The 25,934-nt window shown below is 46.4% G+C and overlaps 1 protein-coding gene across 1 annotated transcript in view; it reads left to right on the forward strand.

Moving 5' to 3' along the window:
- Positions 1-25,934, forward strand: part of ABCA5 (ATP binding cassette subfamily A member 5) — a 38,724-nt gene that overhangs the window by 7,528 nt on the left and 5,262 nt on the right. The window contains exons 7-37 of the mRNA XM_009094311.4: positions 115-344; positions 1,570-1,711; positions 2,987-3,175; positions 3,978-4,125; positions 4,967-5,135; positions 6,401-6,459; positions 6,915-7,025; positions 8,460-8,635; positions 9,006-9,125; positions 10,313-10,451; positions 10,569-10,659; positions 11,328-11,467; positions 12,923-13,042; positions 13,922-14,123; positions 14,363-14,532; positions 15,599-15,732; positions 16,602-16,739; positions 17,580-17,693; positions 17,927-18,097; positions 19,627-19,740; positions 19,997-20,134; positions 20,812-20,886; positions 21,335-21,426; positions 22,545-22,671; positions 22,749-22,866; positions 22,964-23,055; positions 23,212-23,387; positions 23,919-23,994; positions 24,073-24,167; positions 24,927-25,046; positions 25,613-25,762. Of these exons, the coding sequence (XP_009092559.3) occupies positions 115-344; positions 1,570-1,711; positions 2,987-3,175; positions 3,978-4,125; positions 4,967-5,135; positions 6,401-6,459; positions 6,915-7,025; positions 8,460-8,635; positions 9,006-9,125; positions 10,313-10,451; positions 10,569-10,659; positions 11,328-11,467; positions 12,923-13,042; positions 13,922-14,123; positions 14,363-14,532; positions 15,599-15,732; positions 16,602-16,739; positions 17,580-17,693; positions 17,927-18,097; positions 19,627-19,740; positions 19,997-20,134; positions 20,812-20,886; positions 21,335-21,426; positions 22,545-22,671; positions 22,749-22,866; positions 22,964-23,055; positions 23,212-23,387; positions 23,919-23,994; positions 24,073-24,167; positions 24,927-25,046; positions 25,613-25,762 (4,136 nt within the window). The remainder of the gene's footprint in view (positions 1-114; positions 345-1,569; positions 1,712-2,986; positions 3,176-3,977; positions 4,126-4,966; positions 5,136-6,400; positions 6,460-6,914; positions 7,026-8,459; positions 8,636-9,005; positions 9,126-10,312; positions 10,452-10,568; positions 10,660-11,327; positions 11,468-12,922; positions 13,043-13,921; positions 14,124-14,362; positions 14,533-15,598; positions 15,733-16,601; positions 16,740-17,579; positions 17,694-17,926; positions 18,098-19,626; positions 19,741-19,996; positions 20,135-20,811; positions 20,887-21,334; positions 21,427-22,544; positions 22,672-22,748; positions 22,867-22,963; positions 23,056-23,211; positions 23,388-23,918; positions 23,995-24,072; positions 24,168-24,926; positions 25,047-25,612; positions 25,763-25,934) is intronic.

The following is a 25,934-nucleotide window of genomic DNA, read 5'->3' on the forward strand; positions in this document are numbered from 1 at the left end:
GGAAGGTTTTGGGCTCCCCAGATCTCCCCTTCCAGCAGGGGTGGAGTGATTGGGATGGGGCTGAAAAATCAGGAAAAAAAAAGTCAAAATAACTTTTCCTCCTCTTCCTTCCAGCTGAAGACAAATCATTCTGTTTGGGAGCAGCTGGAGCTGACCAGAGCCATGGTTATGGGAGAGGCTGCAGTGGTGGAAATTGATAATTTCCCTCGTGCAATCATTTTGATTTACCTGGTGATTGCATTCTCCCCCTTTGGGTATTATTTGGCAATTCACATCGTGGCAGAAAAGGAGAGGAAGCTGAAGGAGTTCTTGAAAATTTTGGGACTCCATGACACTGCCTTCTGGTATGTGAGTGTTGGGTGCAGCCTGTTCCTTAGAAAAGAAAAAAAAAATTAAATATATGTAAAGGAAAAAGAAAACTAAATACATATAAAGAAAAATTATTATATTAAAATTTTATTGTATTTAAAAAATTGTCTAGTTAACCTCTTCCATCCCACCCTCCAGTTCTTAAATGTCTTTCAGTCTTGAAGTGAAAACAGCCAAAAACTGAAATATTCTCTGCAATCAAACAGAGAGACACTTGCAATACCATGAAAATATGAATATTTTAATGAGTAATCCTGCTGCATTTATTCATGTAAAGCTACCCCAGATCAGAGGGATTAAACCTCATCAAGTGTGAGGTTTTATGGAGGTTTTTAAGCATTTTTTGCTCACTCCCTCCCTTCCTAGAAGCCCAGCAGGTAACCTGCAGCCTGGCACGTAATGAAATGAACCCAGCTCTATAATTTGAACGTGCCAGAGCAGTCTCAGCAAAGGCTTTTCAATTGTTTTCAATTGTTTCCTCACCCTGATGGAAATTGGCCTGGCCAATAAAATATTTGATTATTCTTCCCAATGATGTGTTCATTTGAAATCATTCAGAGCTGAGGGGATACAAGCAGGTTTTGCTTTGTCCTTTCTGGCAGGGTTTTCACCCTGGGCTGGCTGGAATGAGGATTGTTTCAGTTGTTTCAGATGAAATGTGTCACTTTTTGCTACCTGCACACAAACCACCCCTGTTTGCTGAGGTCAGAGTTGCTGCCAGACTCACAGCTCTGTTTTTCAACAGAGCAGGATTTTATTACCCTGCCCAGCAGCAGGGTAATAAATTAAATTCTGTTTAAATTTTAAACAGAATTCCTTGAATTATTGAAACCTACGACTCTGTTACCCTCTTCTGCCCATACCAGGGAATTAATTATGCAAAAAAATAAAGGTGAATCCCCTGATTGTGCATCTTTAGCTGCCCTGGGTCTCGCTGTGTGCTGAGAACAACCCCAGGATGTTCACAGCAGTTCTTTTATCCAGGTTTTGTTCCAAACAGTTCTTTTATCCAGGTTTTGTTCCAAACAAACAGCTTTTTTATCCAGGTTTTATTGCACACTTGCCCTTTGGTGCAGTGAGACATGGAGTTAGAAATTAACTCGAGGGAGAACTCTGTGTGGAATATTAAGGAGTGCTGGCTTTTGCTGTTTGTGTGGCTGGGGATTCATTCATTTTTCTGCTCTTTTTTTCCCTCCCTAGGCTGTCCTGGGTGCTGCTCTACGTGAGCCTGATTTTTGTCATGTCCATCCTGATGGCTGTGATTGCCACAGCCTCGTCCCTGTTCCCCCAGAGCAGTGCCTTTGTCATCTTCCTCCTTTTCTTCCTCTATGGAGTCTCCTCTGTGAGTATCCCTGGCCCTGAGCAGCTCAGCCTCCCCTTCCCTGGGGCTTGCTTTGTTTTCTTCCCTTCCCACCTGGTTTATTCCCCCTGCCCAAATATTTGGTGTTGCTGTGGGGCTGAGCAGGGCTGGGAATCTGAGCTGTCCCAGCCCTTGCTGGGGTTTTCTCCTGGTTTTGGGGATGTGGTACAGGTGTCACCCATCACCATGAAAAATGCTTTTCCTTCCTGAAATGTTTGAGTTTATAATGATGGGTTTGTATGTGATGAAAACTCATCAGGTGTTGAGTTTTCAGCCCTCCACAGAAGCATTCTGCAGTCCAGGTCCTCTTCAAAGCATTTCCTGTTACTGCAGAGTGTCATGTAAAACCCTAATAAACTGTCAGAGAATGGCAAAAAATCCATCAGAAATATATTTATCTATCCAGTTGCTTGTCTGAGTTGATGAGAGGAACAGTTGGACTTTTGAAAGTCTTTTCCAGCTGAAAATTATTCCATGAATCCGTGCTGCAGTGATTGTACCAGGAAAATTGGATTATTAATTATGTGATTGTCAGAGGCAGCTATGGTATTTTCCCTTAATTTGTCTACACAATTTTATATTATTATTATTATCATTATCATTATTGTTGTTATTACCCTTAGTTTTCCTACACAATTTCATTACTACTACGACTACTACTACTATTATTTTTATTATTATTATTATTATTATTGCTACTACTACCACTACTATGGTATTTTCCTTAGTTTTTCCACACAATTTCTTTTACTATTACTATTACTATTATGATTATGATTATTATCATCATCATCATCATTATTTTTACTATTACTATGGTATTTTTCCTTAGCTTTTCTACACAATTTCTATATTATTATTACTATTACTATTACTATGGTATTTTCCCTTAGTTTTTCCCACATTATTATTATTAGTAGTAGTAGTAGTAGTATTACTACTACTATTACTATTATTACTACTACTACTACTATGGTATTTTCCCTTAGTTTTTCTACACAATTTCTATATTATTATTATTATTATTATTATTATTATATTATTATTATTATTATTATTAGTATTATTATTATTGTTATTATTATTATTATTGTGTTTTCCCTTAGTTTTTCTACACAATTTCTATATTATTATTATTATTGTTATTGTTATTATTATGATGGTATTTTCCCTTAGTTTCCCCACACAATTTCTGTATTGTTATTATCATTATCATTACTCCAGCACTTGGCTGTCCGTGTGTCTGTCTGCCCTCAGGTGTTCTTTGCCCTGCTGCTGACCCCTCTGTTCAGGAAGTCCAAGCACGTGGGCATAGTGGAGTTCCTGGCGACTCTGCTCTTTGGCTTCGTGGGCCTCAACATGGTCCTGCTGGAGGATTTCCCCAAGTCCCTGGTGTGGATCCTCAGCCCTCTGTGCCAGTGCACCTTCCTCATTGGGGTGGCACAGGTAAATCCCCCCTGCCCCTCAGGGGGCTTTGGAATGGAGGTTTTAGTTCTAAAAAAGAAATTATATTGAAATTCTCTTTATTACACAATTTTTATTTTATTTACTAAGTATTTATTACATTTATTTTTTCTATGTATTGTCTTTAATATTTATTTTTTATTATTATATTATTTCTATTATAATTATTTATATCTATAATATAATTATTTATAAATTACTATATCATAATATATTACATATATTATATTATATATGTAGTATCTTTATTGTGTGATAATTATTTATTATATGTATTATATTTATTATATTTATTTATTTATTCATTATATTTATTAAAATACTATCTATTATATAATATATAATACTATATATAATATTATAAAATATTAAGTATTTAATATTATTTATTAAAGAATCAATTGATATTTATTTTAAAATAAATTTATATTATAATATGTTATGTATATTATATTGTTATGTTATATTACATTATATTACATTATGTTACATTACATTATATTATACTGCATTACATTACATTATATTATATTGCATTAAATTGCATTATATTGTATTACATTGCATTATATTATTTTATGTTATATTATTTTATATTTTTAAAATATGCTTTTTTCCATAGCAGTTGAATATCCAGCACCCTAAAGGAGCTGTTATTCTTTGTGTCCATTGTGATCTCAGTCCCTTTCTCATTATTTCGGGGGTTTTTTGCCAATTTTTTGGCCAAGTTTGTGGTTTTGTTGCACTGCTTGGCCTGTTTGGTGTGTGACATCTCTCCCTGCAGGTGATGCACCTGGAGGATTATGAGGATGGGGCAACGTTTGCAAACATCAATGCTGGTCCTTACCCTCTGTGCATCTCTCTGATCCTCCTGGTGCTGGACAGCATCTTCTACCTGCTCCTGGCTGTCTACCTGGACCAGGTGATCCCAGGTGAGCTCCTGACAGAGCCTGGCCTCTGGAGGATCCTCCTGGAATCCTGAGCCCCAGGCTGCTGGCATCTCCTCCCTGAACTCTCTGGGGAAAGGAGGTGATGCTGTTCTCACATGGGATTTTACACTTCTAGCTGAAATCATTTCTATTCTATATAGAATAGAATGTAATATAATATATAATATATAATATATATATATAATATATAATATATAATATATAATATATATATATAAATATAATATATAATATATAACATATAACATATATACATAACATATAACATAACATATATAATATAACATAATATACCATATATATATAATATAATATATAATATAAATATAATATAACATATATAATATATGATTATAGAAACTATTATTAAATTCTATACAAAATATAATAATAAATAATAATATATAATAATATATGATAATGTAATGTAAGAGAATAGAATATAACAATACTATAGAATACATTATAATATATGATATGATATATGATATATTACCCAATATAATATAGAATATCGAATAATATATAATATAGTATGTAGAATAGAATAGAATAGAACATAATATTATATATTATATATTATTAATATATAATATATATTATACATAATATATATAATTATGTATTATGTATATATGTATCTATTATGTGTTATATATTATGTATTATATGTTATATTATATATTATATTTATATTATATATTATATTTATATATTTATTATATATTATATTATTATTGTATATTGTATATTGTATATTATATTATATTATATATAACCTTTGTGGTTGCTGCTGAGGAGTTGCCTTGTGTCCTGTCCCCAGGGGAGTTTGGCCTGCGCCGCACGCCCTTTTTCTTCATGAAACCCTCCTTTTGGTCAAAGCACAGGAAGAACTACAAGGAGCTGTACGAGAGCAGCGTCAACGGCAGCCTGAGCTTCAGTGAGATTGTGGAGCCTGTGCCTTCAGAATTCCAGGGCAAGGAGGCCATCAGGTACAGCCCTGCCCTGCCTGGGCCAGCAGCTCACCTGCAGTTTCAGGGCTGGAAAATCACTGCTGGCTCCAGCAGCTCCTGGACTGCAGAGCCCTGCACGCAGCACAGCCCCATCCTCAGGGCTGTGCAGATCACTCAGGGTGAGGGGTTTGTTGCTGTAATCTTAGGGATGGACGAGATACACGCTGATTTTTCTAAGTGTTGAAAGGTGTTTTTATTATCTGCAGGTTCAGGAGTCCAGTTTTAGAGCTGCTGTTCCCCTGAGAACATGGGGGCTGTTGTTGCATTTTTCACCCACCAGGACTCTTCCCACATCATCCCTCCCCCAGCCCCAGCAAGTTCACTCAGTCTTTTCATCTCTCCATGTGCAACTTTTATTTGCTTTCATACTCATTCTCTTCCCCATTACTCACCCTCCATAATCCACTCACCATCCTCCTTTTCAGGGTGATGAGGCTTCCAAAATCCACCCTTCATTTGGTGCCTCCAGAAAAACTGGCTGTTCCTTTCACTTGGAAAACCAGCAGGGCTGGAAGGAAGGTTTTTGCCTCTCTTGAAAAGAAAAATACTTGCTATTTATATACATAAAAATACTTGCTATAATACATATACATATACATATACATATACATATATGAAAAATACTGGCTATTTTATATATATATCTAATATATATGTATATATAAAAATAGATATATAAATATGTATATAAATTATATATTGGCTATTTTTATATATATATAATATATATATATAAATATTTTTATATATATATATAAAATACTTGCTATTTATATATATAAAATACTTGCTATTGTATATATATATATAAAAGAATTTACCTGATTTTGATTAAGAGCTGTCAGGAATCACATCTTTGGAGTCCATTCTGCTGTCACCTCTTTTCCGTGTCGTGTCTCTGGAGTCTCCTGTTGTGTTGTGCAACTGCTGGGGAGTATCTGTTCCCTTTCCTAGCTTGGGAATCCTCTAGAGCATTGTTCCACCATGTGAAGGAGACTCAGATTTGAAATAATTCAGTTTATCATCACAGGAAATTCCTTAGGAGGTGACCAGGAGAAGCTTTGTGACGCCAGGGTGGAGATGGGCAAAGTTTTGGGAGAACCTGCTCTGTCTCTTGACTTGCCTCAATCAGTTTGTAACACATCTGGTGCCACTTCAGTCTGTGATTGTTGCTGAGTGTTGATGAGTGAAAATGCCACGAAAAGGTGCTGAAATAGTTCATGCCATGACGTGTCTTCTTTCAGAATCAGCTGTGTTCAGAAAACATTCAGGAAAAAGGGGGAAACCGTGGAGGCTCTCAGAAGTAAGAACATTTCAGCTTTTTCGCTGCTGGTGGGATGCAGAGGGGCAGTAGCTGAGTTGCTGAGTGATCTCTTGGGTTTCAGTTCAGGCTGGTTTTGGTTTCTTTTGGTGGGGTTGGGCCCTGGAGCACGAGTGCCAGGTGTGCTTGTGCGTGTCCTCTCTCACACAGTGGTGTCTAAACCAAAATGAGCCCTTCATCCCTGAGGAAAGCTGGCATCACCCCTACTTCCCAATGCCCCTGTAGGGTGTCATCTCCCCTGCCCCACCTCCCTGACGTGTCACCTCCTTTCCCTGGGTGGCTCTGGGACGTGGCCACCCCCATGGGCCGTGGGACCGTGCCAGGCCAGTCCTGTCCCCCTGGCAGGGTGTGAATGTGAGCATTGGGGTTGAGCCAGGAGCTCCCTCGGGGGGCCAGGACCCCACCCTGACACCTCCTCTTGCTGTGCCCTGGAGCAGATTTGTCCTTTGACATCTACGAGGGGCAGATCACGGCACTGCTGGGCCACAGCGGCACCGGGAAGACGACGCTGATGAACATCCTGTGTGGGCTGTGCCCTCCCTCTGATGGTGAGTGCTGCCCTGGGGCTGCCCTGCTCCACAGCCAGGCCTGGGAACCTCCGTGGGTATTCCAGGATGCACCAAATCTGGGAACCTGGGTTGGCATTCCAGGATGCTCCAGGCCTGGGAACCTCCGTGGGTATTCCAGGATGCACCAGGCCTGAGAAGCTCAGTGGGTATTCCAGGATGCACCAGGCCTGAGAAGCTCAGTGGGTATTCCAGGATGCACCAGGCCTGGGAACCTCAGTGGGTATTCCAGGATGCACCAAAATTTCTTTGGATAAAGTCTGAAAGAGCCCACTTGCAATTCCTGTGCACGCAGGGCTGTAAAATCCTCTCTGCTGAGTGCTGATTCCAGTGGAGAGCTCCCAGCTGTCTTGGTTTGAAAAGGTGTCTGCTACAAAAGGCAGGAGCCTCCCTTGAAATGGAAAATGGAAACCCCCTCCCTCCAAATTTTGATAATTTTGAAAATAAGGGTCTTGTGGGAATAGGAGTAACAGTTCTTTACTAGAAAAATTAAAAATACAAATGCAGTAGTACAAAAAAAAGAAAACAAACCAGTGCCAGAGTCAGAGCAGGCCCTGCCCCTGTGTGTCAGGGTGGTGGCACAGTCCCATCCCAGGGGGGCTCAGGGTGGTGGCACAGTCCCATCCCAGGGGGGCTCAGGGAGGTGGCACAGTCCCATCCCAGGGGGGCTCAGGGAGGTGGCACAGTCCCATCCCAGGGGGGCTCAGGGTGGTGGCACAGTCCCATCCCAGGGGGGCTCAGGGTGGTGGCACAGTCCCATCCAGGGGGCTCAGGGTGGTGGCACAGTCCCATCCCAGGGGGGCTCAGGGTGGTGGCACAGTCCCATCCCAGGGGGCTCAGGGTGGTGGCACAGTCCCATCCCAGGGGGGCTCAGCCCTCCTGCAGTGCCAGCTGTGGTTCTGCTGGAGCAGGGATCCTGCCCAAGGGGGGAGTTTTCCTCTGCAGCTCCAGGGCTGCTGGAGATGGGCCTGCTCTCCCTCTGGGAATGCAGGGCAGCAGAAAGCTGCTCCTCTGGGAATGCAGGGGGCAAAGGCTGCTGGGCTGTTCCCAGCACCTCAGATTGGATCCAGGTAGGAATGCTTGGCTCCTCCCCTGGGCGGAGCATCTCCCCATGGGATGGTGGAATTTGATCAGCCCTGCAGGGACACTCACTGGCCATGGACAGCAGATAATTAATAATCAATGGCCCATGAACAGCAGAGATCTCCTGGAGGGAGGGTTGGCTGTGGGAGAGATTAAGGAACCTGCCCCATGAATAGCAGAGAGCTGCCCCAGCTCTGACAGATGGGAGTTGGACACATCCCCAGCCACACCTTCCAACCTGAGCCAGCAGCCCATGGCAGGGGGTTGGAATGAGATGGGCTTTAACCCACTGCAGCCCAAACCATTGCCTGATTCTGTGCTCGTTTCCCTTAGGGTTTGTGTCAGTGTATGGGCACAGGGTGTCTGAGATCGACGAGATGCTGGAGGTGCGGCAGATCGCGGGCGTGTGCCCCCAGGCCGACATCCACTTTGACATCTTAACTGTGGAGGAGAACCTCTCCATCTTTGCTGCCATCAAGGGCATCCCTCAGAACGATTTGATACAAGAGGTAACTCACCTGGCCACAGGTGGTGTCTTACATGAATGTTTTTAACCTGTAAATCAAAATACTCTTGCAGGGTTTTCCTTTTGCAGGGAAATATTCCTGTGTGGTAAAGTGGACAAAGAGGTACAGGCAGATATTTAGACAAGGATAACCTTTAATTTTTCCTAAGATTAAAATGCCCATGAAATCTTTTCAATCTGGCATTTAGGTCCAGTTATAGACACCAATAAACTTTGTGTGTAGGTTGTGCACTTCAGATACAGAACACTCTGGGAATCAGCAGCAGTTAATTTCAATATTAATTGTTAACAATCTGGTTTAAAAATAATACAGTTTTTTTAAAAAACAAAAACGTATTTCTTGTGTTTTCAAGGTCCAGAAGGTGTTGCTGGATTTGGAGATGCAGCCCATCAGGGACAATCAAGCCAAAAAATTAAGTGGGGGGCAGAAGAGGAGGCTGTCAGTGGGAGTTGCTGTTCTTGGGAACCCCAAGGTGAGAGGAATGGAATTATTCTCAGCTTGGTCTTGCTGATCCATGGAAGGCTTGGTCTCCCCCTTGTCAAAACCAACTAATGTGCAAAATGCAGAAATTGTTCCTTTGAGCACCTTTTTATCTTTGTTTATGGTTTAATTACAATTATTGCCATCTCTCAGCCTTTGTGCTTGAGGCTCAGGTAATTGCAGCAGCCTTGGGTTTGATCTCTTTGGCAAATAAATAGTGTGGCAAGTTCTGTGTGCAGTTTCTGGCAGGTAGCATTTATCCCCCAGCAGTGAAATTGTTGGATGCTTTCCTTCCAGAGCCATCCAGGAGCTGGGAGCAGGAGCAGAGCCACAGAGCTCTCTTGTGTGCAGCTCTGTAATTTCTGCCCTGTGAGGAGGGGGACTGCTTTGAGATCTGTGCTTAAAAATGGTGTGTGTGACATTTCCTGGGGTTTTCAAAGCAGGTGTGTGCATTTAACCATCCCTCAGCACAAAGAGTGAATCCGTGGCTAAGTTGTGATTCTAGCACATAATTCTGTTGGAAGCAGAATAAAGCAGGCTGTGGCATTAATTTATCACAGGATTTTTCCATTTGTCACAAGGGAGATGGATGCATTCAAAGCACAGTGACAAAAGCTGCCTTGTTAGTCTGGGCTGTTTCCTATTTTACAGGAATTAACTGGCAGGTTTCAAACAAACCCTTCTGGCTGTGCTGGGGTGTAGCAGATATTTTTTTCTCAGACATTGGAGAGGAATGAGGAGGAGGACTCCATCTTATCAGAAGGCTAATTAATTACTTTATGATACTATATTATTCTGTATTACATTATATTACATCTAAACTGAATCTGCCAAGCACTCTGCACAGCATCTCGTGACTGTCAGCCCACAGAGTCCCCCACACCCCTGGATTCAATTGGTCAGTGAATCACAGCACTCACACCAGAATCCAGGTATCAATTCCCTTCAGGTAAACAATCTTCCACCATGCATTCCACCTGTGAGCAACACAGGAGCAGTAAATGAGAGAAGAATTGGTTTTTTCTTGTCTCTGATGTTCAGAGAATGTGAAACTCAGAAATATTCTTGGGAAGAATTGTGCCTTGCTTTTCTCTGGGAAGAGCAGTGTGGCTACACTGGGGGGGGATTACTGGGCTCAGGGGCCGTGGCTTTGAGCAGCCCTGGTGGTTTTGCCCCCAGGTTTTGCTGCTGGATGAGCCCACGGCAGGGATGGATCCCTGCTCCCGCCACATCGTCTGGAACCTGCTGAGGAGCAGGAAGGCCAACCGTGTGACTGTGTTCAGCACCCACTTCATGGACGAGGCTGACATCCTGGCTGGTGAGCCCTGCCCCAGCCCAGCTGCAGCCCCCAGCCCTGGGGTACCATTGGTGTCCAACCCAGAGCAGGGTTTGGGAGGAAATTGTCCATTTTCTGCTTCCTGACTTCCCTTTCCAGATCGTAAAGCTGTGATTTCCCAAGGGATGCTGAAATGCCTCGGCTCTTCTCTCTTCCTCAAGAGCAAGTGGGGCATTGGCTACCGCCTGAGGTAATGCTGTGCCCAGTTTTGTACCTCTTAGGGGCCATCATGCATCTCTTTTTTCACTGTTTTATGTTGGAATCTCTAAGAAATCACGGCCCAAAAAGATCCTTTTATCCTTGAATTGATGCCTTGTGCAGGCTGAGCTGGAGCAGAGGCTGGGCAGAGTCCCAGAACAAAGCAGGGATTGATTCCAAGGATCTCCTCCATGGATCCACCTTGGGCAGCACCAGAGCCCAGCCAGGGCTGCCCCCAAGATGACCCAAAATGGCCCCAAAATGCCCGGCCGGGCACGGGGTCTCTCCCTGGGATCAGCTCTGCTCCATTCCCACCTTGCAGTTCATTGTCCCAGCCCAGCTTTGGCCCAGCCAGTCCCACCCTGCTTGTTTTTCTCTCTCCAGCCCACGGGGTTTGTGCTCCTGGGCTGAGATTGGGATCATTTGTCCTTGGTGCCCAGCTGGAGCAGGAATTGTTTTGTCTCCCTGCTCTGGGCACAGAGCTCACCGACATTTAATGTGAAGCTCAGAGCCACACACTAAAGAATCTGAAAATCAGAAAAGCTGAAAAACAGAATCTGAAAAACAGGAAATGCAAATCAGAATGGTACAACTGAATGTTTGCTGCAGTGTCAGGAGCAGGCCAAGCTCTAAAGCCCAATCCCTGCTGTGTTTTTCCAGCATGCACATTGATGCCTACTGCAACACAGAGGCCACCACGTCTCTGATCAGGCAGCACATCCCTGCAGCCAGCCTGATCCAGCAGAACGATGAGCAGCTCGTGTACACCCTCCCTCTCAAGGACATGGACAAGTTTGCAGGTATTTGTGGGGTTTGGTCTTGCAGGGATCAGTGACTGCAGCAGGGGATGTTTATTATGCGTGGCTTTAGCTGATGTTCTTGCTGAAGTGTCAGTTGTGGTGTGATGGTTTTATATTTGTTATTATTTGGTGGGGAGTCAGGGAGGGATTTCTCAGGTGAGTGAGGGTTTTGTCACCTCTCCCAGTGAGGTGTGAGGGTTGTGGGTGCCCAACAGCAAGGGCTGGGGAGATGCCTCTGTGGTGAGGAGTCCCTTCCACCTGAGCATCCCCTCCCTGGTCCTGCAGAATCACCATCCTCTTGCAGAGTGGCCAAAGAGCAGGGCTGGCCTGCAGCAGGAGGCAGGAAAGCCCCAAATCCTGCAAAAATCCTTCAAAAACCCTAAAAAAACCTACAAACTCTTGTGAACTTCAAAGAGCATCGTGTGACTGCCTTGAAATTCCATGGAGAGAAGGAGCAGGGAGCAGAGGGGAGGATTTCACTAGATGGCAGCAATTATCTGAGCAGTCCTGGGCTCCTTGCTCTCCTCCCAGAAATAAATGGAATAAACCCTGTGTGGGAAGCCAGGGGAGGATCAGTATTGATGGGAACATGCAGCTGATATTCCATAAAGGCTTTTTTTCCCTCTTGCATTGGGGTTAATGATTTATGAGCTTTGCAAAAAGGCTGAGATTGACTCAAACTATTTCAGGGGGAAGCTGAGGTTGGGGACACACCTTGTCAGCTGGGAACAGGAGAAGCTGTGCAGGATTGAGGAGTAGTGTCAAATATCCAAGTCCCATTTTACACATTTGAATTCCCCTTCAGCCTCACCTTGGCTGTGAAGCTGCTTTAAGTCCTGATTCCATAGGATTGACAAAAACCCAGTAACATTTTTCACCCCAAGGTGCTGTGAAGTTCTCCCACTCTGAACCTCATGTTGGTCTTCAAGCTCTGTGCCCTGTCCAGCATCTCCTGCCTGATTAACCTGGCCTTAAACACCTGGGATTCTTTTATATATATGTAGATATATATACACATTTTTATATATTTATAGATATGAAATGACTGTTAATTATTTTTATAGATATAAAATGACTCTGTGGTTTTATGGGTAAGATCCTTTGTGCCTGAGCAGGATTTAGGTAGGATGAGCTGTCCTGGCTATGATTTTTCCAGGAGAGCTCCCCTTGAACCTGCCCTGAGGAAACTTGGAGCCCAGCAGCTTCAGGATGCTGAGCCAGTTTCCAGAAGCCCCACAACTTCAGCAAAGCCACATTTCCTGAGCACAGAGACTGAAATTTCATGCTGAAAGGAGCCTGTCCCACCTTGGTTCTCAAACCACAACCTTCTGGTTTATTGGCTGCTCCCACATTCCTGGTTTTCCCAGCAGCAGGAGGTTTAGGGGTGTGTGGGATGTGCCTGAGGTGCTCCTGGCAGGTGCTGGAGCAGAGTTTCAGAGCTGCCTCTGTCCCTAGGTTTGTTCTCTGACCTGGACACCCATTCCCACCTGGGGGTCATCACCTATGGCGTGTCCATGACCACGCTGGAGGACGTGTACCTGAAGCTGGAGGTGGAGGCAGAGATCGACCAAGCAGGTGGGAAGGAGCAGTTTCTGTGTGGCTTTGAGGGGATTTAACAGCTGCACCTGCAGGTGCACACACAGGCCAAGGGCAGGAAACTGGGGCAGATCTGCAGCTTTTGGTGGCAAAATTTTAATGAGTCCCAGCTGGAACTGGATGGGGCTGCCCAGGGAGTGCTGGACTCTGTCCCTGGGGGTGTTTATGGGGTGGGTGTTTATGGGATGGCCCCTGGTGCCATGGTCTGCTTGGTCACAGGCTGGACTCGGGGATCTCCAAGGTCTTCCCAGCCTTGCTGGGTCTGGGATTTGAACCACCAGGGTTTTCCTGGGAAATGCTCCTTGACTGCTGCTGTGTCAGTTTAAATACCTGCCAGGGGTGTGCTTGGGCTGATCAGGGTCACTGGGCTTGGGGTTAAATTGAGAGATGGGGATGGGGATGGGATGGGCTAGGATTGGGATGGGCATGGGATGGGATGGGATGGGATTGGGATGGAATGAAATGGAATAGGGATTGGGATGGGCATGGGGTGAGGGTTGAATGGGATGGGATGGAATGGGGAGGGGATTGGGGTGGAGTGAGATGGGATTGGAATGGGATGGGATGGGATAGGATTGGGATTGGGATGGGATGAAATGGGATGGGATAGGATTGGGAGATGGGACACAATTAGGATGGGATGGAATGGGATTGGGATTGGGATTGGGATTGGGATGGGATGAATTGGGATTGGGATGGGGATAGGGATGGCATGGCATGGGATGGGGTGGGATGGGTGAGGTGACTTCTACAACAGGCAGAGCACGGCGTCTCTGGCCCTGGCTCCCCCTCCTGCCCCATGTCCCCCCCAGCTGTCAGAGCAGAGCATCAGCCCTGGGTTTCCCTGCCCTGTTCCAGATTACAGCGTGTTCCACTCGCAGCAAGCCCAGGAGGAGATGGACACCAAGTCCCTGGATGACATGGAGCAGAGCCTGCTGATGCTCTCTGAGGCCAAGGCACCAGCCATGAGCAACTCAGCCCTGTGGAAGAAGCAGGTTTCCACCATAGCCAAAGTGCACTTCCTCAGCCTGAAAAGGGAGAACAAATGTGTCAGAGTTATGTGAGTACCGGGGCTCCTCTTTGTGTGGGAGTCCCAAACCTGCCTGAATGGCACCAGGGAAGGCACATCCTGTCCCTCATTTTTCCCCATTTAAAAAACAGCAGGTGTGGAGCTGTAATTTCTGTCCATAAATGTTTTTTTTGGGGGGTGAAGGAGATGGTTTTTGTAATAGCATGCACATAAAACTGGGTTGGCTTTCACTGAATTGTAACAAACCCCAAACTTTTTATTTCTTTCAGGTTGTTGCTTTTCCTCATTTTCCTTGTAGTTCAGATTTTGTTGTTTTTCATACACCACATCATCAAAAATGCTGTAGCTGCTATCAAACTCTCCCCAGATTTGTACTTGCTGAAGCCTGGAGAGAACTCTCACAAGTACAGGAGTCGGCTCCTGCTGCAGAACTCCACAGGTAGGGCAGCTCCTGCCTCCCCCTCTCTCCTTCTCCCAGGTTTTGGGGTTGGGAATGAACTTTTCCCTTGGAATTAACCCAGATGAAGAGTTTCCAAGTGCCCAGGGCTGGTAAACTGTCAGTTTGTGCCACGGGGTTTGGTTTGGAGATCCTCCTCCCATCTCCATCACCTTGTTCTTGCTGTGTCAGAAGATGATTCAGGTGAAAGAAGTGGCCAGAAACATTGAGATAAATCAACATTAAAATCCTGCTAGAAAACATCTGGGAAAATCCCTTTTTGCTTCAAATGGGGATGTTTTAAAAGTGCCCAGCAGGAACCCAGGCAGTAGAAACCAGCACCTGTTTGAGCTGTGCATGGATAATTGTGTGTAAAATATTCCAGGCTGCTGATGAGGAGGGATTTAAATGACAGGGACATGTGGCACTCAGGGACATGTGGCACTCAGGGACATGTGGCACTCAGGGAGATGCCTTGGGGTGGGGAGTGGCTGCATTTCAGAATTCCCAGAGTCCCCAGGTTGTCAGAGACCTCCAAGCCCATCGAGTCCAGCCCAGCCCCAACCCCTCACCCAAACCCTGGCCCCCAGTGCCCCATCCAGGCTTTGTTAAACACCCCCAGGGATGGGGACTCCAGCACCTCCCCGGGCAGAACATTCCAGAACTCTATCCCCTTTCTGTAAAACACTTTTCCTGCTCTCCAGCCTGTATTTCCCTGGGTGCAGGGGGAGGCTGTGAGCTCTGGTTGTGTCAGTGCTGCTGCAGACAGAGCCCAGCCCAGCTGAGCACAGGCACCTTCCAGGAGCTGTGAGAGGGATGGGGGCACCCCTGAGTCTCCTTTTCTCCAGGGTGAGCCCCCCCAGCTCCCTCAGGGGTTCCTCTCAGGGTTTGTGCTCCCAGCCCCTCCAGCTCCTCAATGTCCCTCCCAAACTGAGAGCCCAGGACAGGACACAGCACTCAGGGTGTGCCCTCACCAGTGCTGAGCACAGGGCAGAAATGGATTTGATGGTTTGGTGATCCTGAAGGTCTCTTCCAGTTGAAATGATTCCCTGTTGTTTTGTGTCCCCAGAGTCGGATATCAGTGACATTGTGCACTCCCTGGGGAGCATGAACATCCTCTGGGAGATGTTCAATGACAGTGATTATGTCTCAGTGGCCCCTCACAGTGCAGCTCTGAACGTGTTTGCCCTCCAGTCCAGGCAGGTAAGGCACACACAGGCTGGGCTGTGCCCAGAGAGCAGCTCCTGGGGCTGCTGGGGGAAATTCCCACCTGAAAAGCAGCTCTGGAGTCATGGAATCAAATATCATACAATATTGCTTATACAAGAGGCTGCAAAGAGGACAGTGAGAATATCAGCAAAATAAATATTTTTCCATAATTATAATTATATAATTATTATTACAGTAAGCCAATCAAACTTCAATCCTCTTCTTCCCCACAAGGACACAGAAAGTCAGGAGAAATATCCTACTTCACAGGACACCTGCCAGAGGAATGCTTTATGAGATTTTTTCATTTGTACTGACTGAATTACAGTTTGACAGAACTATAATCCCATGGTGCTCTCGTGTGTAAAGAAAAATCAGTTTCTTGGGCTGTATGTGCTCACAGTAACAGGAAGATCTGAACTTTGGGATCATATTTAATCCCCAGCAAGGGAACTGCTTTACAGTGTGCCAGCTCTGGCTCTTGTCCCCATCTTTCCTCCCTGCCACTGCTGTGTGCCAGCAGTGTGACAGTGCAGCTCCTGCACCTTTTGCCTGTCTGGTTTGAAACCCATGAGCAGGATCAGCCCTCATGGGTTCTGTTTCCCAGGCTGGAATTGTCTGGAGTGCCATTTGTCAGAGCCTCACTGCTCCTGAAACACGCTGGGAATTTATTCCCAGGAGTTTCTTCCCTGAGAGCAGGACTGATTTCCTGAATGAGGCTGTGTGTGCCAAGCACCCTGAGCAGCCCTGAGCTTCCTGCAAGGCCCCTGATTATGCAAAGCTTTATCCCAGTGCTCAGGTTTAATTAAGGAGAGCCCTCTCAGGGCAGAGGGATTCATGCAGCACATATTTTTTCTCCCTAGAATTATGTTTTCAACATCATATTCAACAGCACCATGGTGCATTCCCTGCCAGTTCTGATGAATGTTGTCAGCAACCTCCTCCTGCGCAGCCTGAACGTGACTGAGAGCATCCAGGTCTGGAGCAACCCCTTGATTCAGGTGAGCAGCTCCCAAAAACCACCCTGGGGAGAGGCAAAGCATCCCTGGGGGGCAGGGGGAGTGCAGGGATGCTGGTTTGTGTCAATAATTATTGGTTTGTATTCTTTTATGGAGAGGAGAAATTTGATGGACTGTTGGTTTGTGCAGTGTCACTGGAGAGGTGGCACTGCCACCCTCCAATCCACTGTCACTTTTGGAAATCTGTAGATGTTGAAGTCAGAAATTAAACACTAAATTAAACACTTTTTTTCCTTGGAAAGCCCAGTGTCCACATAGTTTTATTTTGTCCTAGAGCACCCCACAAACCAAGGGAGAGCTGGCTGGGGCTGCCTGCAGGGTTTAGGAGGGTGTGGAAGGTGCTGGCACTTTGCTCTGCAGGTTGTGGGAGGGGAGGAGAAAGGGGCTTGGAAAGAGGATGATGTGTCAGGAATGAAAGGTTCAGTGGGGCTTGGAGAACCCAGTCTGGTGGGAGGACTTGGGGGTTGGGCTGAGATGATCCCTATGGGTTTCTCCAACCCAAACCATTCCATGCTCCTGGGAATTCTTTATTTATGGGTTTGTTTTAGGTTACCAGCAGTTCTTGGTCTGTGCAGAGCTGGAGGAGCCTTTGGGAGAGGAGAGGACCTGCTGCAGGAGATAAATCCTCTGAAAACTTCTTTAGTTCTTACTTATTCCTCATCTAAACACTCCCCAAACTTCCACAGGTGTTTTTCTTCCTGCTGCAGCTCAGGTGATCTTGACACCCAGAGACTTTTCATTTTAGCATTCACTGTTCCAGCTCCTAACCCAGCATTGTTTTGGTCCCATTCTGCAATTGAATAAATCTGATTTCTCCCCTAGGACCTTCCAGACACCATTTTCAGGCTGGAGATCTATTTTGAAGCCGTGTTACTGGGGATCATCATCACTGGGATGCCACCCTACTTCGCCATGGACAACGCAGAGAACCACAAGGTAACTCCCAGGTGTCCCTGTGAGAGGCACAGGGACTTAAAAATCCTGGGATTTCCTCTTTGGAAAGATCCAAAGAGGGGTTTAAAACAATGCTAAGGGTGGAGCAGATTTGGGAGAAGCTTTTCTGTGCCAAGCCAAGCTTGGCAATAACGGTGTAACACAGGAGAGGATTGACAAAACATTCATTTTAATGAACGCTGTGATTAACTCTGTGCTCTCTTCCCCTGCTGCAGATCAAGGCTTACACCCAGCTGAAGATTGCAGGGCTCTATCCCTCAGCTTACTGGACTGGCCAGGCTGTGGTGGACCTGCCTCTGTTCTTCCTCATCCTCATCCTGATGATTGGCAGCCTCTTTGCCTTCCACTATGGGGTTTATTTCTACGTGGGCAAGTTCCTGGCTGTGGTGAGGCTGGGCTGGGCTGACAGCAGGGCTGCCTTCTTTTCCACAAGGCGTTTATTTCCCTTACCTGCCTTCTTTTCCACAAGTCTTTTATTCCCCTTACCTGACTCAGCTGAATTTCCCCCCCCTGGACACACAGGGAAAACACTGCTGGAACAAAGACAGAAAGTTTTTGATGGGGAAAATGGCTCCAGGTTGGGAGTTTCATTCAGGGCTGGAATAAAATCAAGCAGGATTTTATTTTATTTTATGCCAGGGGAGGTTTGGGTTGGACACAGGAAGAATTTCTTCACAGAAAGGGTGGTTGGGACTGGAAGGGGGTTTAAACCACCAGGGTTTTCCAAGGAAATGCTCCTTTATTTCTGCTGTGTCAGCTTTAAATACCTGCCATGGGTGTGATTGGGCTGGATCAGGGTCACTGAAGTTGGGGTTAAATTGAGGGATGGGGATGGGATTGGAATGGGATTGGGATGGGGCTGCCTGTGGATGTGACAGCCTGCTCAGAGAGAAAGAAAGCTAATTAAATTTTTAAATTTTTAGCTTTTCAGAATCAACCTGAAAAGCTTTAAAGAGCTAAAAATAATCCATGATAACCAAATATTTAAAACAACCTACAAGTAGTGTTTTTCCAATAATCTGTTTTTCCAGTAAGATTGTTTACAAATGGGTGCCTTGTTAATTAACCCATCAAGTGAAATGTATTAATTAATGACCAGTCAAGTCCACCTGTAGAGCAAGCTAAGCTCTAAAAGAAGAGAGGATGAAATAAACAGAATTTTTACCACTTTGCCTTCTGATCCAGCTCAGTTACAGCTGCCCAGGGAGGTGCTGGAGTCTCTGTCCCTGGAGGGCTCTGCCTGGACACAGGCTGGGCTCACATCTCAAAGCTCTTTTCCAGCCTTGCTGATTCCTGAACCAGCAGGAATTCCCAAGGAAATGCTCCCTTCTTCTGCCCTGTGTGTGGCTGGTGGCTGCTGCTGGGGACAAGGGCACGGTGACTTTGGGCAGAGCCCATCTCTGCAGAGAACTGCAGATGGGATGAGGTGCAGGACACCCCCAGGCTCCATGGCTTTGATGTTCAGAGCAGGCTTCCCTGTGATCCCTGGCTGCAATGGAGAGGAATCAGCTTTTCCCAGCTGCTTTTCCAGAGTTAATCAGGTTGGGGATGTGGCTGCAGGGCTGCTTTCCTACCCTTGTTTGAATTTCTACAAAAAATGCCATGGTGGAATTCTTTGTATTTGCCAGAGTCTTGAGGTCAGCATTTATGGGAGCTTGTGTTACAAAAAAATAAAAAATTAAAAATGGGAAGGAGTTTAAAGGAAGCTGAAGAGGAGGAGTTTTTGCCTCTCCACACATTCTTTAATTTGTTTTTTTAATAATACATTCTCTATGCACCAAGGCAGCAAAATACGTGAAATAAAATGACAAAGATGAATCCAGAGTTCTGTATCACACTGAGGTAATTCCAGGTGATCTTTATACAAAAAAATTCCTGCTGCACATCCCCTGAGAATCCTTTCCTGTCTCTGCAGATTTTTTGCCTGATTGGTTACGTCCCCTCAGTCGTGCTCTTCACCTACGTGGTCTCCTTCACCTTCAGAAAAGTCCAGAACACGAAGGAATTCTGGTCATTTATATTTTCAGTGGTGAGTGACTTGGCCTGGAGCTGGCCTAGGTGGGAAGATTGGTGATTTCCAAAGTCACAGCAGAAAATCCCAGTTGTTTTGTGCAGCTGTGTGTCCCTATTGCACAGGAAATGGGAAATGTTTACCAAGGTCTCACTCACTGCCATGTCCTGAGTGATAAAAGCTTTAAGAAAAAATACCTTAAATTAATTAACTTATGCTTAGAGTGTCTGAAGTGGATGAAAATGGACATTTTGTTCCCTTTTCTTTGGTACAGACAGCCCTGCTGTGCACAGTTGTCACTGAGGTGTCCTTTTTCCTGGACCATTACCTGGTAACCACCATCCTGCACTATGTCTTCTCCATCTTCATCCCCATTTATCCCCTTATTGGCTGCCTGATTTGTTTTATCAAGGTGAGGGGACTGCAGGGGTCCTTTGCAGAGCCCTTGGAGGTGGCTGGGTTGGGTGGGTGTCTTTGGTGTGTTCTCTGTAGCCACTTTAGGAGAAAAATCACCTTTCTCCTATTAAACAAAGTGGTTTGGTTTTAAAATGGGGAAAACAGCAAATTTTCCATGAAATTTCCTTTCTCTGAGAGGAGGGAGCCTACAAGAAAGATGGAGAGGGACTTGAAACCAGGGATGGAGTGACAGGACAAGGGGGAATGGCTCCAAGCTGAGAGAGAGCAGGGTTGGATTGGATTTTGGGAAGGAATTCCTGGCTGGGAGGGTGGGCAGGCCCTGGCACAGGTGGCTGCCCCTGGATCCCTGGCAGTGCCCAAGGCCAGGCTGGACAGGGCTGGGAGCAACAGAGGATGGAATGAGAGGGGGTTTGAGGTCCCAGACCATTCCATGGTTCTGTGATATTCCAAGGAAAAGCAGGTGAGCAAAGGCAGGGATGGGATGAGGGTTCATTGGCTGCCTTGGAAGCAGGAGCAGCCCCAGGCTTTGGATGGAGCTGTTGGATTTTGTTTTCTGGAGAGTCTCTGCAGAGCTCAGGAAGTGCCTGATCACCTGAATGAGGTGGAAGTGTGAGACATGGAGTCTCTGCAGGTGATTCTTCACCTGACCCTTGCTTCTCCCTGAATTCCCAGGTCTCCTGGAAAGGCAAGAGTGAGAGTGGGGGATTCCACGACCCCTGGGACCGGCTGCTGGTGGCAGTTCTGGCTGTGAGCATGGCTTTATTAAAAACCCTCTGGTTTTATAAACAGGGTTCCTGTGGCTCCTGCTGGGATCCCCTCTGCCCATCATCTTTATCAGTAAAGCTTTGCTCTGATGCTGAGCCAGGAGAGCTGCTGTGCCCCCATGGCCTGATTAACACTGCCAGTGTTAATTCTGATTATTATGGGGATCCCTGCTGGTGGGGCAAGAGCTCCAGAGCAGGGACAGTCCCCTCTCTGCCCAAAAACCCCAAATAATTGCTTTTAAATCTCAACCCCCTTTGGTTGTGCCTCCTCAGACCCGCTGAGCAGCATTCAATGATATATTCAATATTCTTGGCAACACCACCACTTGTGTGGTGCTGCAGGGCTGGAGCTTCTGGTCCCTGTCACTGTGGGGGGGTCAGCCCAGGGTGCCCAGGCTGGCTGGTGACCAGGGGGGTCTGTGTCTGCTCAGCCCTACCTGCAGTGTGTGCTCTGGCTGCTCCTGCTGCGCTGCTTCGAGCTGAAGAACGGGGGGAGGACGGTCAGAGAGGATCCCTTCTTCAGGTGAGTCTCCTGAATGGGTTTTATCCAAAACATTGCCCAAAGGAACTGGTTTGGAAGGTGCTGGTGCTGGTTAAACTGGGGTGTGCAGTGGGAGAAAGAAAATCTCTCTCATTATCACAGAAATGGGGGGGTTGTTTCCTCTCAAGTTACATCAGCAAAATCAGGATTTTTGTAAGGGAAAAAACAAGGGAATTGCCATTCCCAGTGCATGGACAGAGAGCTCAGCAGGGAGGGGACACAGGGGCAGTCCCTGAGCTCCTCCTGCTCTGGGATGAGCTGCAGGAATCTGCAGATGCCTTGGAGCATGTCATGGTTTGACCCTGGTGCAATGCCAGTGCCCCCATGCAAATACATTCTCCCTGGTGTCTGCTGTGAGATGTGACCAGGAATAGAGCAAAGCAGGCTCCAGCTTAGGAATAGAGGAAAAAAACTTTATTAATCCACAACTATCTGTACAAAGAAACACACAGAACTCAGAATAAAAACCTTCCAAACATTCCTCCTCCCCCCACCAAATTTCCAACACATCACAGTGAGACAAAACCTTGGATTCTCAGTTCAGTTACCATCCCTCAGATCACCAGCTCTCAGTCCATCACCACCCTTCAGATAATCAATTCTCAGTTCATCAGGAGGAGTCCTGTCACAGACATGTTTTATGAAAAATCCTTTCTTTTGCATTTTTTCTCCTGAGAAGCTGAGAGGCCTCAGGAACAAAATGCAAGCAATGATTCTCTGCTGCTGTGGGATGCAGCAGGTGGATCTGGGATTGGTCTCACCTGGTTGTTTCTAATTAATGGCCAATCCCAGCCCAGCTGTCCAGACTGTCTCAGTCTGAGCCTTTGTTATCATTCCTTTTCTATTCTTAGCCAGCCTTCTGATGGAATCCTTTCTTCTATTCTTTTAGTATAGTTTCAATATAATATAGATCATAAAATAATAAATCAGCCTTCTGAACATGGAGTCAGATCCTCATCCTGAGACCCCTGTGAACACCACAGGGTCCCTCCTGTACCATATCATACATCCCAAAAAACTCACAGCACAGAGCACCAAAGCCCTGAGCCAGCCTCAGCTGAGAGCTGAGCAGGGGCCTCGTGCTGCTCCCTCCCTTTTAGGAAATGCTTCACCAAAGCCAAGCCCTGGAAGTTCCCAGATGTGCCTCACGAGGAGAACGAGGACGAGGATGTCAAGGCAGAGAGGCTGAGAGTCAAAGAGATCCTGAGCAGCCCCAGGAGTGAGGAGGTAAAACCCAAACCCCCACATCTGGGGCTCCCCCCAGAGCTGCTGGGATCTGCAGCCACCTCCCTCTTCCCTGCCAGATGCCAGCCATCCTGGTCAGCAGCCTGCACAAAGAGTTTGATGAAAGGAAGGAATTTCTTCTGGGGAGAAAAATAAAGAAAGTGGCAACCAAACATGTTTCCCTCTGTGTGAAGAAAGGTTGGAGTTCAGTTGCTTGCTGTTGAGCTGTTACAAAACCAACTCTTGGAGCCATTTCTCTGATCTTGTGGGCAATGTTTGTGTTGTCCCTTTTCAGGAGAAATCCTGGGTTTGTTGGGACCCAACGGAGCTGGGAAAAGCACATTAATTAATATGCTTGTTGGAGAGATTGAGCCAACCAGTGGGCAGGTATGTTCCATGCCACAGTCACACAAAAAATCAACCCACATTTCAATCTTATTGTTTTTATTGCAAGCCCTCCTGAGGCCATTTTGCTAAAACCATACAAAAAGAGGTTGGAAATGTGTAATATTCTGAATTAAGGTCTGGGCATTTCCCTGCCAGGTTCTGATGGGAGGTGATTCCTTGGGGCTGAGCAGTGAGGATGACTCGGTGAAATTCGTGGGGTACTGTCCCCAGACAAATCCTCTGTGGCCAGAGATCACACTGCAGGAGCACTTTGAGATTTATGGTGCCATCAAAGGCATGAGCCAGGCTGATGTGAAAGAGGTCATCAAGCGGTGAGTAGTTAATTACAGAAATCTTTGTGCTTGAGCTGAAGTTCTTTAGCTTTTTTTTATTGCTGGAGGGGTTTTGGCTTTTTTTTGTGGTTTATTTTTTCCTTTCTCACCTTTCCTAATGCAGTTTTTGTTTCCATTTCAGTTGGGTTTTAAGCTTAGTTGAAATTCTGCAGTTGTGGATTCATAGACGAGGAGATGAAGGTTCATCCACACAAAATCCACTTGGGATGTTTAATTTTGATATATGTCTTTTTAAAATTATTTTTAAGGTTATTAAATACAGTGACTTGTGTAGAAGCTGCAAGGATGGGGAGCCCTGAGCTTGGAGCTGTTTCTGTTGTCACCAAGGCTCCTCCAGGACAGGGGGCTTTGTCTGGAAGCTCCAATTCTGCTTTTTGCTCTGCTTTTTTTAAACTTGATTCACAAATACTTGTAACTGAGCTCTTCCAGAGGAGCTGCTTTGCATTCTCAGGTGAGGGGAAGCCAAACCCTCCCCTCCCAACCTTTCCCACCTGGTCCTTCCCTCCCCAGCATCGCCAGCGTGCTGGATTTAAAGGACCACCTGCAGAAGACGACGAAGAAGTTGGGCATGGGGCTGAAACGCAAGGTGAGGGGGGCTCTGGGGTCCCCCTGGGGGTCCCCAGCACCCTCCCTGTGCTCAGCCTGCCCCTCTGCCTTCCCCCAGCTCTGCTTTGCCCTCAGCATGCTGGGCAACCCGCGGGTGACGCTGCTGGACGAGCCCTCCACCGGGATGGACCCCAAGGCCAAGCAGCACATGTGGTGAGTGCTGCCCCTGGCTCGGGGCACCAGCCTGCTCTGGGGCAGCCATCCCTGCTCAGTGATCCCTCCCTGGGAGCCACAGGCAGGGAATAACTCCGTGGGCTGGCTTGGAAGGGTCCGTGAAGATGATCCAGTTCCACCCCCCTGCTGTGGGCAGGGATATCTTCCACTAAAGCAGAATCATTTCTGCTCTGTATCCCATCCAGCCCTGCCCTGTGGCAGGGGGAAGCCATTCCCTGTGTTCTGTCCCTCCAGCCTTTGTCCCACGTGCCTCTCCAGCTCTCCTGGAGCCCCTTTAGGCCCTGGGGTGGGCTCTGAGCTCTCCCCAGAGCTCCTGTTTGGATGAGCACCCCCAGCACTCAGCCTGTGCCCACAGCAGAACTGGAGCATCTCCATGGCCTCCTCTGGGCTCTCTCCAGCAGCTCCTCCTGTGCTGGGAGCCCCAGGGCTGGACACAGGACTGCAGGTGGGCTCTCACAAGAAGGGGAGCTTCAGCCCAACCTGTGTGCCAGCTGCAGAGCAGCTGTGTCCTCTCCCAGAGCAACTTGGGAATCACAGGCTTGAAGGTTGAAAGAAATCCAGAAAAGAATACAAGGATTTGAGCTGTCTCTAGGAAACTCAGGTGTCAATTGTTGCTGTGGGAGTAGCAGTAATTCATAAACAGAGGGTCCATCCCAGCCCCCCTTTCCTCCTGAGTCAGGATTTGCTGTTCCCTGCCAGATGTTTGTGTCCAGGGGTGCTTTGGGTTGTGTTTTGCAGGCGGGCGATCCGAGCAGCCTTTAAGAACAAGGAGAGAGCAGCGATCCTGACCACGCACTACATGGAGGAGGCAGATGCTGTGTGTGACCGTGTGGCCATCCTGGTGTCAGGGCAGCTCAGGTACCCCCAGATCCCCCCTGGGGCAGGGGGCACAGGCAGCTCTGCTGATATATTCCTCTGAAAATAAAAAATTTGGTACCTCAATTTGGTACTTTAAATGAATCCTTCCCAGCAAAAAGGATCTGTTTGAGGTTAGGCTGTTCTTGGGTACAACTTCTTGTCACTGACATGTTTTATGAAAAATCCTTTCCTTAGGATCTTTTCTCCTGAGAAGCTGAGAGGCCTCAGGAATAAAAAGCAAACAATGATTCTCTGCTGCTGTGGGATGCAACAGGTGGATCTGGGATTGGTCTCACCTGGTTGTTTCTAATTAATGGCCAATCCCAGCCCAGCTGTCCAGACTGTCTTGGTCAGAGACAAACCTTTGTTATCATTCCTCTTCTATTCTTAGCCAGCCTTCTGACAAAATCCGTTCTTCTATTCTTTAAGTATAGTTTTAATATAATATAGATCATAAAATAATAAATCAGCCTTCTGAAACACGGAGTCAGATCCTCATCCATTCCCTCATCCTGAGAACCCTGTGAACACCACCACAGCTTGTGTTTTCTGTCTGTAATTTATAGGTGTATAGGCACTGTCCAGCACCTGAAGAGCAAGTTTGGCAGAGGATACTTCTTGGAAATGAAGTTAAGGGAAGCAGCAGATGTGCAGCAGGTGGAGTATCTGCAGAGCCAGATTTTGCACATCTTCCCCAACGCCAACCGCCAGGAAAGGTGAGGTTTGACAGACACCCAGCAAACACTGATATTAATCAAACCCTCTGATTTCACAGCAGCTCCTGGGCACTGGGGAAGGAATGTAAATATTTACACACAGCTTTAAAAAAAATGAGGAATAAAAAAAGGAAGGGATCTGGAAGGCAGCAGAGCCCGGGCTGGCAGGGCG

The sequence above is a fragment of the Serinus canaria genome, chromosome 18 (genome assembly GCF_022539315.1).
Source record: "Serinus canaria isolate serCan28SL12 chromosome 18, serCan2020, whole genome shotgun sequence".
Classification (NCBI taxonomy): Eukaryota; Metazoa; Chordata; class Aves; order Passeriformes; family Fringillidae; genus Serinus; species Serinus canaria.